General features: G+C 34.6%; 1 protein-coding gene across 5 annotated transcripts in view; it reads left to right on the forward strand.

Annotated features, from left to right (window-relative positions):
* ODR4 (odr-4 GPCR localization factor homolog) overlaps nucleotides 1-10,296 on the forward strand; it is a 28,284-nt gene extending 17,988 nt beyond the window's left edge. For 4 of the 5 annotated variants that reach the window (XM_023754747.1, XM_014456821.2, XM_014456820.2 and 1 more), the window contains 3 exons: nucleotides 2,133-2,318; nucleotides 8,776-8,886; nucleotides 10,029-10,296. In XM_023754747.1, coding sequence (XP_023610515.1) covers nucleotides 2,133-2,318; nucleotides 8,776-8,886; nucleotides 10,029-10,096 — 365 coding nt within the window. In that variant the 3' untranslated portion in view covers nucleotides 10,097-10,296. The remainder of the gene's footprint in view (nucleotides 1-2,132; nucleotides 2,319-8,775; nucleotides 8,887-10,028) is intronic. The other variant, XM_023754750.1, reaches the window with a different exon arrangement.
* Nucleotides 10,297-16,193: the final 5,897 nt, after the last annotated feature.

Genomic DNA, 16,193 nt, shown 5'->3' on the forward strand with positions numbered 1-16,193 from the left:
CCCCTTAGAAAGTATTTCAGACTATCTTCATTATTCTGTATCAGCCTCCATTCAGTCCTGTGCAACTTACTCTCAGAAGATGACCCACTTCTTACAAAAATGAAGCCATCAATTTTGAAACCTCTTACTTTCTTCCATTGCTACACCATATCCATTCATATCACTTGTCCTCTCAGACATGTGCAATCCTTTTTGCCTGTGGTCATGGTTTCAGCCTTCATGCAAATGGCTACTTATCAGCTTAGATAGCACCTATTTTACAAAAATTGCTCTAATACTTCAGTATGAATTGGGACTCTATTAATCAGCAGACACCCAATTCTTATCATATTGGCTTAAATTTAAATGTTTTTTCTGTTTTGAACTTTTTGAAATAATGGTGAACTAGATACTCTGCTGTGGGACTATTCCTAAAGGACTACTTTTTGGAATGCTATTTAAGATGTGTCTTTTTACAAAGGTTCCCCTCCCATTTTTAGCCTCAGACCAATTAGAAAACTTGGTTTTATTTAGATATTAAATGGCTAAATTAACTTTTTAATTTGAAATTATAAGAGCCTTTTCTTTTTTAATGAGTAATTAAAATTCGTCATAACCAATTCTTTTAACATTTAATTTTATAGCATACTTATCCCTTTTTTAGGCAGAACTAGAATGATTGCAGTTTGCATGCCAATTATACATACATTATAGCTATTATTGAAAGTTTTGAACTTAACCTATTTCAAGAAACTGGCCCCAAATAAAATAATAGATTTCTAACCATCTGTGTGGACAGTTCACGTGCTGCAGAACAAATTGTAGTAATATAATTTTACAGATAGGTGGCAGTCTGGTCAAAGAGTAAAACTTTTCCTGTTCTCATGAAAAGCAGATAAGTATAATATGGCAGGAACACATAATTTAAGTCATTGCATTTCCCCTGACAGACATTCTTTGTCTTTTGTTTGTAGTTATATAAAACTAACACTAGTTTCTGGCAAGAAAAAAGGTTACTATAAAAGTGAGCCCTGCTTTTCTAGTTGGCCTGTACAGTGGTAGATTTAAAAATCATATCCATTCTTTACACAAAATCTTGATCTTTGTTGATAGTTCACTAGAATCATGGTGTAGAACCAGTTGTGTTTGTGTGGACCAGTGATGATGTTAGAAATTGGGGGGGATATATTTTACTTTGTGAGTATTCAAAGAAGAGTGAAACATAGTTCTTCATTATTTATTTAGATCCAGATTATTTTTTCAAAAAATTACTTAACGCTATTTATGACAATATGTTGCACTAATTGTTGTCCCAGGAATATTACTTCTATTTTATAGCATTTAGTATGTCTATTTATTAGATATTCATTAAGCATTTGTTCTGTTCAAGGCAATGTGATAGATACAAGTCAATGACCAGATTCCTTCCCTCAAGAAGCATATAACCTGATTTGAAAAATAGAATATGTATGCATTATTAATTATGTACAGCATGTAATAAGGTCCTAGGAGTAACTAAGAACTTAATTAAGATTAATGATTAGAATAATAAATATTAGTAATAAGAATGAGGCAAAGGGAAAATGAAAAGAAAGCAAGATGGAGTTGGTAGTGAGGTTAGTATATAAAACATAACTTGCTGTCATACACATGCTTGATAGAGGGGACTAGCACTTTGTAGATTATGTGAGTGGTGAGACTATTTTGTACATACATGTATAAAAATGTATGCTGTCATGTTCTATACACTCGATATACATGGGCCACTAATTTGGCTCCATACTTGCATGAAGAGGGGGAAATAGTTTGTAAAGTTAAAACAAACAAGAAAAATAACCAAAATTTTCTCCTGGTTATTCTTTCATAGAAGGGTGGTTAATACAAGAATATATAATCAACAACATCCTCATATTGAAGGCAGTGATAAGCTTATATTTCATAGGAATATTTAGATCCCTTGCAGAGGACAGGGATATTGAAGTAAAGCAGAATTCAATAACAGCAATCTTGTGTCAAGTCAATTAGAGAATAAAAACAACTTTTTTTTATTTCTATTGGTATGTATATGACACTTTCATTTACTTACAAAATATATGTCACTGATACCAGCGACAGACTTATCTAAATATTGATAATGTTTCTTCTCCTTTTAGATTCTGAAAAAGAGTTTCACATCCTTCCTCACCGGGTTTTTGTCCCCATTCCGGGATCCACGGTAATGTTATGTGATTATAAATTTGGTGATGAGTCAGCTGAAGAAATCAGAGACCATTTTATAGAGATGTTAGATCATAGGATTCAAATAGAAGATTTGGAAATTGCAGAGGAAATAAACACAGGTAATTCCATGATGTTATTTAAGAATCTGATTAGACTACTGCTAAGATTACCTATGAGACATTAGTTTAATATCATGTCTTTTCCTTAAAGCTAGTTCTGTTTGATACTTCCGAGGCATTTAAAAAGGTGTCTAATTTCTGCATATATAAACATGCAGTCAGTTTTCCTGGAAAATTGTACCAACATTTAAGATACTTAAGGTTTTTCTAAGCCTAGCAAGTAGATCTGAAGACAAGAGTAGCCTTAAGTAGGTGGGAATATATGGTTTTGAGGTATTTCTTTTATTGTAAGAGAAGTTTTCTCAAAACCCATTATTTTGATTATTTGGTTAAACATGATGTCACAAAGTTTTTAAAAATACTTTATTAAATGTCTTCTCCATACTATTTGCCTTTATTTTTTTTAACCCCCTTTATATAATTGGATATTAATCTGAAATAGGCAGTTCCAAAAATTATTTTTATGGAGTATAGATTTGCCAAACTATCTTAATTGTCTGACACATTTTCTCCTACCCATCATTTTCACATTTGACCTTACATTTTGGAAGGCTATTTTTTTGTTTTGTTTGGCTTTGCTTCATTTTTGTTTTTGTTTTTGTTTCTAGTAAAAGTAGGCTATGAAAACATGTCAATAAATGTGTACAGGCATGTATGACAGACTTCCTGAAACATTAAAAAATATGTCATAAAAGTAGTTATTTGCAAATATCAATGAATATTGCATACGTAGTCATTTATCAGTCTTGAAATTTCCAATATACTAATAAAGTCTTTAGGTTACTTTTGAATATGGATGTTTATGAAATTAGAATATAGCAATTTTTAAGTTCTTTTTCTAATTCTAATTTTTTAGTTGTTCCTCTGTTGCTTAACTAATTCCCAACCCTCACCAAGTAGAGTGTTTGATTCAGAGTTCTCTTGTTAATATGATGTCAAGTAAGTGTGTGTTTGGTGAATTACAAATCTGTCAGTAAAGTCTCAAGTTCGTTGGAGACTACCAGGTTTGATTTTTAACAGCTCCAGGTTAGTATTAATCATGATGTGGAATAGTAAGTTTGTTTTAAAGGAAAACAACAACACTCCAAATTGCTCGGTACCTGATGTTAAAGCAGTAGCTGTGTTTCAATAATTTGAGAACTAATATTTTCTAATAGAGATTTTGAAAGTAGACTAGTTGAAAAAATAATTGCTACTTTTCAAAATATGTTTTCCCATATTAGTGACTGTGATATCTCTGCAAACCAAACATAGAATCGTGAGGGTAGAGGTTTTTATTGTTTTTTTTTTTACTTCTTTCACTAATGCCTACCAATAATTCTTGACCCATTCTGTTGTTGATGTCTGAATGCACTTTATGTGGGATCATTAGAGTTGTCCTGGTTCATCCTCTGTCTTATAATACTGAATCTATATTCCTTGCAGATGGGTGGTTAGACTCTATTCTTCCTTATTCCTAATACTGGTCTGCCTTCCTGTAATCTATACTTTGTTCAGTAATCTGCAGCAATAAAACATGAGTACTACTTTGGGGGGTCCACGCTTTAAATTTGAGGGTAACTGTTATGTTCTAAATACTTTAAAGCCAGATATTCTCATATACCTTTAACTAATCTCTTTATTGTAGTTTTCAGACATCATTTTATCTTGCCACTTTGGTTGCCTTTCTCTAGATTAGGAATTTTTAACCTGTGGTGTCCAAAACCCTTGGGGTCATAGATAGCTTTCGGGAGATCCACAAATTACTTGAAAGTAATTGTATAGTTTTTTCTGGGGAAGAGATCTGTAGCTTTCAAGGGGTTGGTGACTTAAGAAAAATTAAAAATGACTTCTTTAGTCCTAGCCGGCTTGGCTCAGTGGATAGAGCGTCGGCCAGTGGACTGAAGGGTCCCAGGTTTGATTCCAGTCAAGGACACATGCCCAGGTTGTGGGCTCCATCCTCAGTAGAGGGCATGCAGGAGGCAGCTGGTCAGTGATTCTCTCTCATCATTGATGTTTCTGTCTCTCCCTTCCTCTCTGAAATCAATAAAAATATATTAAAAAGAAAAAAAAGTCTACTAACACATAAAAATAAATAAAAATGATTTCTTTAAATATACTCTGACTAGAGGCTCGGTGCACAAGATTCGTGCACTCGGGGGAGGGGGAGGTTCCTCAGCCCGGCCTGCGCCCTCTTGCCTTCAGGGAGCCCTCGGGAGATGTCCGACTGATGGCTTAGGGGGCCTAAGTCGTCACTAGGACATCCTTAGCGCTGCCACAGAGGTGGGAGAGGCTCCCGCCACTGCTGCTGCTCTCGCCAGCTGTGAGCCCGGCTTCTGGGCTTCTGGCTGAGCGGCATTCCCCCTGTGGGAATGCACTGACCACCAGGGGGCAGCTCCTGCATTGAGCGTCTGCCCCCTGGTGGTCAGTGCGCATCATAGTGACTGGCCGCTCCACCATTCGGTTGATTTGCATATTACTCTTTTATTATATAGGATTTGCCTTCCTTGAAATATATTACCCTGAATTAAACCTAATACTCTAATAACAACATTAGCTATTTATATAGAACCTCTTACATTCCAGACACTGTTTTAAGAGCCTTACAAATATGAAATCATTTAATCCTTGCAACAACCCTATGATGCAGATTATTATTAGCCCCATTTTCCATGATGACTTTTCTCTCATTTTCCAGATGAGAGACTTCAGGCTCAGAAAGGTCAAATAACTTAGTCAGGTTACATACCTACTAATGGTGAAGCTTAAACTTAAGCAGTTTGATTCTAGAATCTGTGTGTTTTTTTCTAACAATTTTGTTTTACTACCTTTCCATGGGACCTAACCAATACAGACTATAAGACTACAGTCTTATTTATTTACTACATTTATTTACTACATAACTAGCATTATATGGCTTTAAAATAATGATTTCTGAATTATAATGAAAAATATTAATATTAAAGTAGGAAAGTATTTTTATAGTGTGCATAGATTTTCCTAAATATTTTAAATTAATCTTTAGCACAAGCACTCTACCTGTAAGGGATTCAGGGAAAACTTCTCAGAGCAGGTAACATTTGAGTTCATTTGGAAGGATGAATACAATAAAAGAAACTCTAGGCTTTTTAGGAAATGAACATTGATAGGAGTTGTATTGTAGCCAAGAATATTACTTTTCTAGAATTATATTGGTTTTGCTTCATCAAATATTTAAATGAGAAGGAATGATTTAGTAATTAGTGTATTTTTAATAATGAAATGAGACATTTCCAAATTATGAGGTAGGGTGAAAACAAACCTTGTAATAGAAAAATTAAGTGCTTTTACATAAATATCCTATTGGCTATTTAGTCATTCCTTATTCATTCATTTACTTATTAATTTACTCAAAAATATTAGATGCATAATTTTTCCAAGATAGTTCTTTAGCTTAGTCCAGGTGTGCCACTTGCAGCTGTATAACCTTAAACAAGTACCCTCTGAACCTCAGATTCTCTTGGGGTTGGTATGAGAATTTAGTAAAAATGTTAGGTGAAATACTTTCTAAACATAAAGGCAGCATGATAATAAGTAGCATTATAAGGCTTTAAAATAATGATTTCTGGATTATAATGAAAAATATTAATATTAAAGTAGGAAAGTATTTTTATAGTGTGCATAGATTTTCCTAAATATTTTAAATTAATCTTTTTATATATAATAAACCATAAAAAGTAGAGTTCAAATATTTAAATTTAAAAATTGAAGTCAATTGCTATATAGTTAGCATTAAACTTATAAGTATCTAGCTTGATTATTATTTATTTCTGTTCTATAATATAGCTGCCAAGTAGTTGCTATGTTTAAAATACATATTTGCCAAATAAATATCTTAAAATAACATAGTTTTAAATGACTTAAGGGATGAAGAACAATTTGTTTGTCAAAATGACTCACTTAAGGTGAGGGATAACTATGGCTTTAAAATTACTTAAATGCATTAGTCACCTCCTAGTAGATATTAACTTAATAATTCAGATGTACTTTATCCACAATATCAGCTAAAATTGGGAGACACACCTTTAAAATTGGATGAAACTCATTTTACTAATTCTGTCTTGCTATCTGAACTGAAATTAATTTTTGCTGTTTCATTAAATGTTGCTAATTTAATTATGAGGAAAAAGTAATACAGAAAATGTAATTTTTGGCTAAATCACTGACTATAGTGAAACCTCATTAATTTAGGATTCAGAGATGGAGAAGAAGACAACTAACCAAAGGAGTTCAAGTCCTAATGTTTCATTTTAAGCTTCTAAATAGTCCTGCCCACCTATTAACAACTTGGCGTGAAATGGAACACATTGACAATTAGCATGTATTCAACATGGCCCTTGTTGTCTCTTTGGTTAACAGTTGCTCAAGAAAGTTGTTTTCTTACATGATTTGTCTGAAGTTAAGTTACCTGGCTTTAAGGAATAGTTACAATCTAATTTCTTATTGAACATATGTCATTTGCATTTAAATTAAAGTATTGGTAAAATAACATAGTGCCTGAGATTTGAATTAAAAGCCTACAGACCCTCACAAAAAGTAAATTGTTATGACAGGGCTTTATTTGTTCTTGAAAAGTGCTCTGTTTCAGTAAACTTATCTTGAATTTGTATCAAGTCACAGGATTTTGACCGATTTAAAAATGGAAATAATAGAGCAATGGAATGTCTTTTTTTTTTATAGAAGTATATTATTTGTGCAGCATGATCTTCACATGTAACAATTCAATATTAAATGTATCATATATCATGACAAATAGAACCATTTTTGTGCTCTTTATGTACAAGTGCTTACATTTAAAAAAAAAATTCCTTTAGCAAATAGGTATAATTCATGCTTTATCCAGTATTTTTGTTTGTTACCTGATACAAAGATATATGGCCCAAAGAAAAAGTTTTTTTACCAGTGATATTTGCTGATAGAAAAGCCAAAGTTTGTGTGTGCGTGTGTTTTAACATGAATAAAATTATGTTATCCATTCCATTTTTTAAATTGAATTTATTGGGGTGACACTGGTCAACAAAATTATACAGATTTCAGGTGCACAGTTCTACAACACATCCTCTGTACACTGTATTGTGTGTTCACCCCCCCCCCCAAGTCAAGTCTCTGTCAATCTCACCTTTACCCACCTCCACCTTTCTCCATCCCCCCCCCCCCGCCCCCAGTGCTAAAGGGTAAAGGGGAGGAAGGTGGAGGTGGGTAAAGGAGAGATTGACAGAGATTCAATTTTTGTCAGATAAAGTTAAGGGACATTGGGAGCTGGTAGGCTAATGTTGTCTAGAACTAAGGTGTTATGGCCCTTTAGCATACAAGAAGCTGTAGAAATAGACTGAATAGTTTTAGAGACAGTTCATAATAAGAATTTGTTTGCCTTTGTGACAACTTGGTAATGGAGTAGGAAAAAAAGAAAAATATCTTTGTTTTTAAAGTTCTTTAGTTATATGTTAAGAGGATATAAATAGAATGAGACTTCCCTTGATTCTAATTGAGGTAGCTACTAAGGATTATTTCCAAAAATGACAGTAAATTTTTCTTCATGGGAAATTGATGAGAACTAGGCATTTTTCCCTTTTTCTTTCATCCTTTTTGGTACGCTAAGTATCTATTTCAATAGGTTTATGTGCTAGTATATGGGGATACACTCGTTTATAAGGACATTTTAAATCCATGTACGAGGCTACTTTACTTGGAATTTAAACAGTAGTGTTTACTGTCTCTCACCGTGGTCCTCTTCTTTGTAAATAAAAGGATCAACATGAAGTAGTTGCTTTCAGACATAGTTCCCCAGAGTTCTATAGGCCTGAACTCCACTGCCACCTGAGAGGAAGAAGGGAGTCTGGCTCCAGGAGCCACCCATCCCTACTTCAACCAGAGTAATGCTACTTTCACCTGTTGTACATGCTTGGATTTTATGTCAGATTCTTTAGCACTAGGGGGTTTAAAACCACTGCTCTATATGATCTCTAAGAATGTTTTCTTTTCAATTACTTTTAGTCAGTGTTAAATAAATTCAGCTAAGCAAATCTACAAAAATTATTCTCACCCATAATTAAGTAGAAAAAAACCTCGTATCTGAATCCTCAATCTGCTGCCCATGACCTCAAATATGCACTAACTTCCCAGGTTTTATATTTCATCTGTAAAATGAGATATCGTGCTTGCCTTGCTTAACAATTTTTTTTAATGGTCAGATTTAGTGTCATATTTTGCTTATATATTTCAAATTTCAGGTTAGGTCAAGAGTCAGGACAACTTTTCTGTATGGGTTCAAATAGTTACTATTTTAGGCTTTATGGAACACATAAGGTCTGGTCAACCCCTGCAAGTTTGGCCCATGGGCAGCAGTTTGCTGATCCCATCTTTAGTACTAATATCTAATTATTTGAAATTATTAATTGCCAAAACCACAATAGGATTCATTATTATTATCCTCTTGCAGCTTTTCTGAGTTCCTCTATGAATTCTGAAGCTCCATTGGACAATAGAGATGATGAACAGCCAAAAGAACCAATGCAAACTTCAGTAGTATTGAAAATTCGGCAAAACATGGGTATTTTATTTCTTTTATAACATTGAAAAAGATGGTATTTTGGATTTCCGTTTTCTTGTTACTTTAAAATTACTGGATTTTATTTTGCTTAAAGGTACTAGATTAAGCCAGTATTTATTGAGAATTGTGGAACGTGCTAAGACCTGGAGATGGAAAGATGTACAAATGATGCATTATCCCAAGGGCCCTCAAAGATTACTCTTCCTACTAATTTTATTGGTGCTTTTAGAAGAAAAGCATGTTGACTTTGGGGAATTGATTAGTATAGTAGGACCAATACTTTCCAAATTGGTTCTCCCAGGATTGTTACTGCAGATTCGATATCTGTTATGAAAAAAAGTCAAATTTGAGACTGAAATTTATAATGCACTTAAGTATTTAAAAGATTCCATGATAGCGTGGCAGTCATTTTCACATTTTTCAGACTTATTGATCAAAGAACATGTACACTCTTTCATGGAAAGTATTAAGGTTTTTGACAGAGAGCCAGACTTTTGTTTTTCTTGTCACTTATTTATTAGATAAACTTAAGTTAATTTTATAAATTTTTTATACGTGTGTGTGTGTGTGTGTGTGTGTGTGTTTCTCTAGTCTGGTTTTTTGTTTGTTTGTTTTTTAACTTAATAATCAGGGGGCAAAAATGAGTTACTAGTTCTTAGATTTTAGAATGGTGATCTGAGTTTCTGTAGTTTTCAATAGCTGTTCAAGTGACTGCATTTAATGATTGAGAACCACTGCACATTAGAGCTGTCTTTTTGGTTTAAGCTTAATTGCATGAGACAACTGGAATTTCAATATAGATAGGACCCTTTTAAAGTATGTGTTAGTTTTTCTCTTAGATGTGTGTGAGTGCATACATGTGTAAGAAAGACACTATTATTTGTTGTTTAAGGTTTCGTTAAAGTGATGAAGTACACGATTACCAGTCTAACCTTTGCAGTCTATTTTTTAAAAACTTATTGCTGTATTTCCTCTAAGACTGTCGGCTTTAGGACATGTCTATTTGTGTGTAAGAATATGTATTTGTGTGTGTGCTGTTGTTGTTTAGGCCCATCAATTACCTACATTTCAGAGGCTAGAATCAAGTAAACCTTTCTTTCGCTCATTCCATTTCCATTTGTTTTGTGTTTGTTTACTTTTAGGTATGATTGCAGCATTTGCAGTTGCAGTCCTTGCTGTGGGTATCTTCTTTCACTACTTCAGTGATTAGGGTGAAGCACAAAGAGCTTCCTGATCATCTGCAGAACATTGACCAACAATTATGAATAATAAAAGATGCAAACAAGCCTTCTGCATTTAAGACAACAGCAGCCAGGCCTGCTGCCAAACTCCTATTAGGTGTGTTTCTGACAAATGAAATCACCAGCTGCCTTGTTTAGCCCTGCAATAAAATTATTTATCTAGATGGAAGCTTCATGTAACAAATCATTATTATTTATTTTTAAATGTTCAAACTGATGGTTTATTTTCACAGATTTTAGTCCTCTTGATCTGGATCACATATTCATCAGGACATTGAGAATTTGAATAGTCAGGGTTGGCTGAATATCTTAGTAATAGAACAACAGGAGAAATTTCTACAAAGTGGGGCAACAACCTATTGGGTAAGTTCATACTGTAGGACCTTTCTAATGTTTACCCAGTTCCAAAATATTGACCAAGTTCTGATCAAGAAGTAGGAAACCTTTCCGGATTTGAATCAGTAAAGATTGCCATAAATCATGTGCTTTCTCATGTTTGTGTATCATAATTGTTTCACTATATTAAATAAGATTTTTTCTTCCAGCAGTACATTAGACTAGGTACTCTAAAACACCTAGATCCTGAATAAAAATATACCTTTGAATGCATTAATACACTCAAGGAAAGTAGGGGAGATCTCCAAAAACCATACCTTTATTTTTCTTTCGCCACAAAAATGAATACATTTTGAGTTGGAAATCGTAAATACTGTATTAAGCATATGGGTGGGCTGTGGTTGCTCAGATGGCAGATACCAATTGCAGCACTGCCTTAGGCATTTTGCCTCAGACCAGAAACAAGGAGAGTAATCTGAATCTGAGATGCTACCCTAGCCAGGACAGTTGAAGTGGTCCTCAATTTGTAGTCCCCTATAACGCCTGACAGCAGCAAGATAGAGGCTGAAAATCCTCATAGATTAAGATAAATCAATGTTATTTCATGACTAGAGATCACCAGTCACAAGTTGAAACTAACTAACATAAGAAAGAACCTATAGAAATAACCACCTTCAGATTACATTCTCTAGAAATGAGAAATGTTACTTGAAATTAAAAAAAAAATCCTTGGAAATATTGAATGTCATATTAGACTCATCTGAAAAGACATTGAATAAACTGAAAGCTAAATCTAAAAAATGACCCAATGTACGGCAAGGAGAAATGAGCTGCTGGAAGATCTAAATACTAAGAGGTATGGAAGGAATATTATGAAGACTAAAAGTACTAGGGGAGGAAAGAATGGAGAGGATGGAGGAGTGGCAATATTTGAAGAAATAACAATTTTCTACATTTGTTGGAAAACATGAATTCATAAATTCAGGAAACACAATATATATCCCAAGCATATATAGATGAAATTCATACCTAACCCCAATGAATGTAACTGCTAGATACCAAACAAAATTTTAAAAGCAATCAAAGTGAGGAAAGGATCAAGGAAGATGAGACAAATACTGAGTAGGCTTCTTGATGGCAACAATGTATATACCCAAAAGATGGTAAAATAACACCTTCAAAATTCTAAAACAAACTAATCAACTTAGAATTTGAGCCAAGCAAGACTGAAAGACATGTTCAGACATGACCAGAAAGACATGTTCAGATGAAAAACATTTTGCCATCAATAGACCATTAAAGAGACTGCAAAAGCATGATCTCAAGAAGGAAAAGGATTCCAAAAAGGTGATTGGAAATTGAAGAGCTAGTGAGCAAATAAAATAATAAACATGGAAATCAAGTGTTGTTTATAGAAAACAATTGTAATGAAAGAAGTGTTTATAAGAAGTAAAGTTGTAAACAAATGTAAATATTTTATGCAACATTAATGTGTACTTTTAAAATAGGATATAATTGAAAAAGGACAATGGCTTATGAGAGGAGGGTAATTAGGATTAAGGTATTCTGAGGTTCTTTTATTCAGAAAATAGGTAAGATATTGTTTAACTTTAAAATTGTTAAATATATATGGTAAAATGTTCAAGTATAACTGCTAAGAAATAGATATGGGATGAATCATTGTAGAGGAAAATAAGTTTAAATATGGAATAGGAAGTACAAAAAAGGGGAAGAAATTATGGGTGGGAAGAAGAACAAAAGTAGATAATAAGACATCAAATAATTAAAATAAATATGAATGGACTAAAATAAATTAGCCAACAGGTTGATTTTTAAAAATTTTGCTGGGTTAAAAAAACAAACATTAGGCAAATAGCAAAAGAGAATACGTGTAGTTTTAGTGATGTTAAAATTAGATTTTATGATGTGTAAAGATGGAGAACGTTACTAAATGGAAAAGGATAAATTCACTAGGAATATATAACAATTTTAAATTTGTATTTCCTCTATAAAATGACCTCAAAATGTATGAACTAGAGGGCTAAATCAACAAATTGAACAACATAATGGGAGATTTTAATAGCTCTTAATTATAGATAAATCAGGCAGATTGAAAAAATTAGTGAATATAGATTTGAATTTAATTTTCACTATTGAGTCAGTGAACATATTTAGAATAATCAACAGAGAATATTCTTCTTAATCATTGTATATCAGCAAAAAATGACCATGTGCTAGACATGAAATAAGTTATAGTAAATTTCAAAAAGTTAATATTAAATGGATAATCAGAAATAAGTTAGAGGTCAGTAATAAAAGTTAATTCTTAAAAATCTTATATTTACAAGTTTAATAAAACTTTACAGATGAAAGAAGAAAACAAACTTAGAATCTATAAGTACTACATTTGGAAAATTGGGCGGTGCAGCAGAAACTGCACTTTGAGGGACATGGTTTTAAATTAAGGGACAAGACTGAGTGTGTAACTTAAGGAAAAGAACAACAGAATAAATAATGTAGAAGCAAGGAGACATAGGCAATGGAAGAAATGAATGAGTTTGAAAACAAAATCACAATGCCAGAGTTTTCATGACAAAATAAAATTTTGAACAAGAGGAAAACAGGACACAAGTAAACAACATAATGATTGAAAAAGGATATAATAAAGTACCTATAGATATAGTAAAGATGAAAATGATAAGAGACTACCAGGAGCATCTTTATTTAAAAACTTAGACAAAATAGACCATGGTCTAGGAAAATGCAGGTTCAAAGAACAGATAAAGGAATACTCCAGCTCATTTTATGAGGTCAGTATAACTATTATTGTACTGGAATCAGACCCATTCAGTAGGAGAAAATAAAGTTCCAGATGAATAGCACTTACGAACATAGATAAGTCAAAATACTAAAGTGAATTCAGCATTATGTAAAAAAGGATAATGATTAAATTATATACATAAAAAATCAGGGACACACAACAATAATGCCTGTTATCACTACTTCTATTCATCATTATCCTGTGTAAAATGAGCAAAAGACAGAAACCAGATACTTTCAGAGGATATGACTGAACACATGAAAATATGTTTAATCTCATAAGTGATTGAGACTACAATGAATACCATTTTAGATTGAAAAATTAAGAAATGTTATGGCTATGTGGTTGAGCATCGGCCTACGAACGAGGAAGTCACAGTTTGATTCCTGATCAGGCACATGCCTGGATTTCAGGCTCGATCCCCAGTAGGGGATGTGCAGGAGGCAGCCAATCAATGATTCTCACTGATGTTTCTATTGCTCCCTCTCCCTCTTCCTCTCTGAAATCAATTTTAAAAAAAAGACATCTATAGGTGGGATTGTAAACTGATAGATTGGAAAGCAATTTGACATTGTCTTGTAAAGTTAAGCATTCACATATTCTAATACCTAACTATTCTACATATATACCCTAGAGAAATTCATGCATATGTGCATAGGAGTGCAAGTGAGAATGTTCAAGGCATCCCTATTTGCAACCACCCAAATGTCCATCAACAAGAGAATAAAAAATAAATTGTGGGTTTTGTATTCAAGGTCTGATGTTTACTGGCAGTGTGACCTTGGGCAAGTTACTTAACCCTCCTGTATCTCTGTTTCTCATCTGTAAAATGGAGATAATGGTATCTATCTCATAGAATTGAGTATTAAATTACTTTGTATATATCAGGCATGTAGAGCAGTGCCTGATATGAAGCAAACATTCAATAAACATGAGCAGCTATTGAAAGAAAATTGTGTGTTTTATAATTTTATTTAGCAGGGAGAATTACCGAAAAATAAAGTGATAATTAAATCCAGTCTCAGAAGCCTACATGTAGTGTGATACAATTATTACAAAGCTTAAAAACAAGCACATTTAGCCCTGGCCAGTGTCACTCAATGGTTAGAACGTCACTTGCATGGAAGGGTTGTGGGTTTGATCCTGGGTCCCAGTCCACGCACATGCAGGAGGCAACCAATCTCTCCCACTTTCTCTTCCTTTTCCTCTCTGTCTCTCTTTCTCTCACTTTCTCTCCTCCTCCCCCTCCCACCCTCCCTTTCACTCTAAAAATCAATGGAAAGTCTGGCTGGTGTGGCTCAGTGGTTGAGTGTTGACCTATAAACCATGAGGTCACAGTTTGATTCTCGGTCAGGACACATGCCCAGGTTGTGGGCTCAATCCCCAGTGTCGCAGGACTGCAGGGTTGACAGGCAGCTATTTCTGTTTGCTCTGCCCTGGTGATTCCCTGAGACCCCACCCCATCCAATTTGCAGCCTCACCCAACCTGTGTGCAGTGGCTTTTGCATATGAATGGCCTGTCCTTGCTCAGGCTTCAGACTTGGCTAAAATCTCTCAAACAAGCAGCAGCTGGGCCAAAGAGCCCCAAACCTATCAATAAAAGGCCCAAGATCTAGCACTAGCACCAGCCTGCCTTGCTTCACAGCTGGGTCTTGCCTGGGCACTTCTAAACCAGATACAAATAGAAGGAATATGCAGGTTGCTCTGTAGCTCCTGCCTGGTGGCCCCAGGCAGTGGCTGACTTTGCACCTCCCTGAAGACCTAAGAGCCAGTGCACTCAGTGGCCAGGGTCAGACCATAGAAGATTACAACTCTCCACATCCACAAGCAACATATTCAAGGGGCTGACTTAATGAGCACCAAAGTCCCACTGAAGCAAGCCCTGCTCCATAGGGGTGTCTCCTGCATATCAGTTCTCCCACTGTTGTTGCAGTTGGTCCTCACAGCCAATTGGCCTGGAGGTCAATTCTTCCCAGTGACACCAACAGCAATCAAATTTCAACTACAACAAGACTGTGCACACAGCCCACAAAGGGGTGCACCTAGAGTGCTCAGCTCAGGTGATGGGAAGCTGAGCCACTTGGTCCTATAGGACACCTACTATACAAGGCCACTCTACCAAATGAAGGAGACAGCAGCTCTACCCAATACATAGAAACAAACACAGGGAAGCAGCCAAATGGGGAAACAAAAATGAAAGAAATAGAAGAAAGCAAACTGATGGATATAGAGTTCAAAACCATAGTTATAAGGTTACTCTAGAATCTTCATGAGACCTTCAGGGGACTTACTGAGACTTTCAAGGATCTTAGTGGAATGCCAAAGACATGAAAAAGGATGAGTCAGAAATTAAGCACACACTAACTGAAATAAAGCATAATTTACAGGGATTCAACAGTAGAGTAGAGGATTCTGAGAAACCAATGATTTGGAAATGAGGAAGCAAAAATCACCCAATCAGAAGAGAAAAGGGAAAAAAGAATCCAAAAATATGAAGATAGTGTAAGGAGCCTCTGGGACTTCAAGTGTACCAACACTCGCATTATGGGGTGCCAGAAGAAGACAGCAAGATATTGAAAACCTATTTGAAGAAATAATGACAGAAAACTTTCCCTACCTGGTGAAAGAAATAGACTTACAAGTCCAGGAAACACAGAGACTCAAACAAGAGGAACCCAAAGAGGACCACACCAAGGCACATCATAATTAAAATGCCAAGGGCTAAAGACAAAGAGAGAATCTTAAAAGTGCCAAGAGAAGAGCAGTTAGTTACCTACAAGGGAGTGCCTATATGACTGTCAGCTGATTTCTTAACAGAAACTATGCAGGCCAGAAGGGAGTGGCAAGAAATATTCAAAGTGATGAATAGCAAGGACCTACAACCAAGATTATTCTATCCAGTAGTGAAC

Source organism: Myotis lucifugus, unplaced genomic scaffold, assembly GCF_000147115.1.
Source record: "Myotis lucifugus unplaced genomic scaffold, Myoluc2.0 scaffold_65, whole genome shotgun sequence".
NCBI lineage: Eukaryota > Metazoa > Chordata > Mammalia > Chiroptera > Vespertilionidae > Myotis > Myotis lucifugus.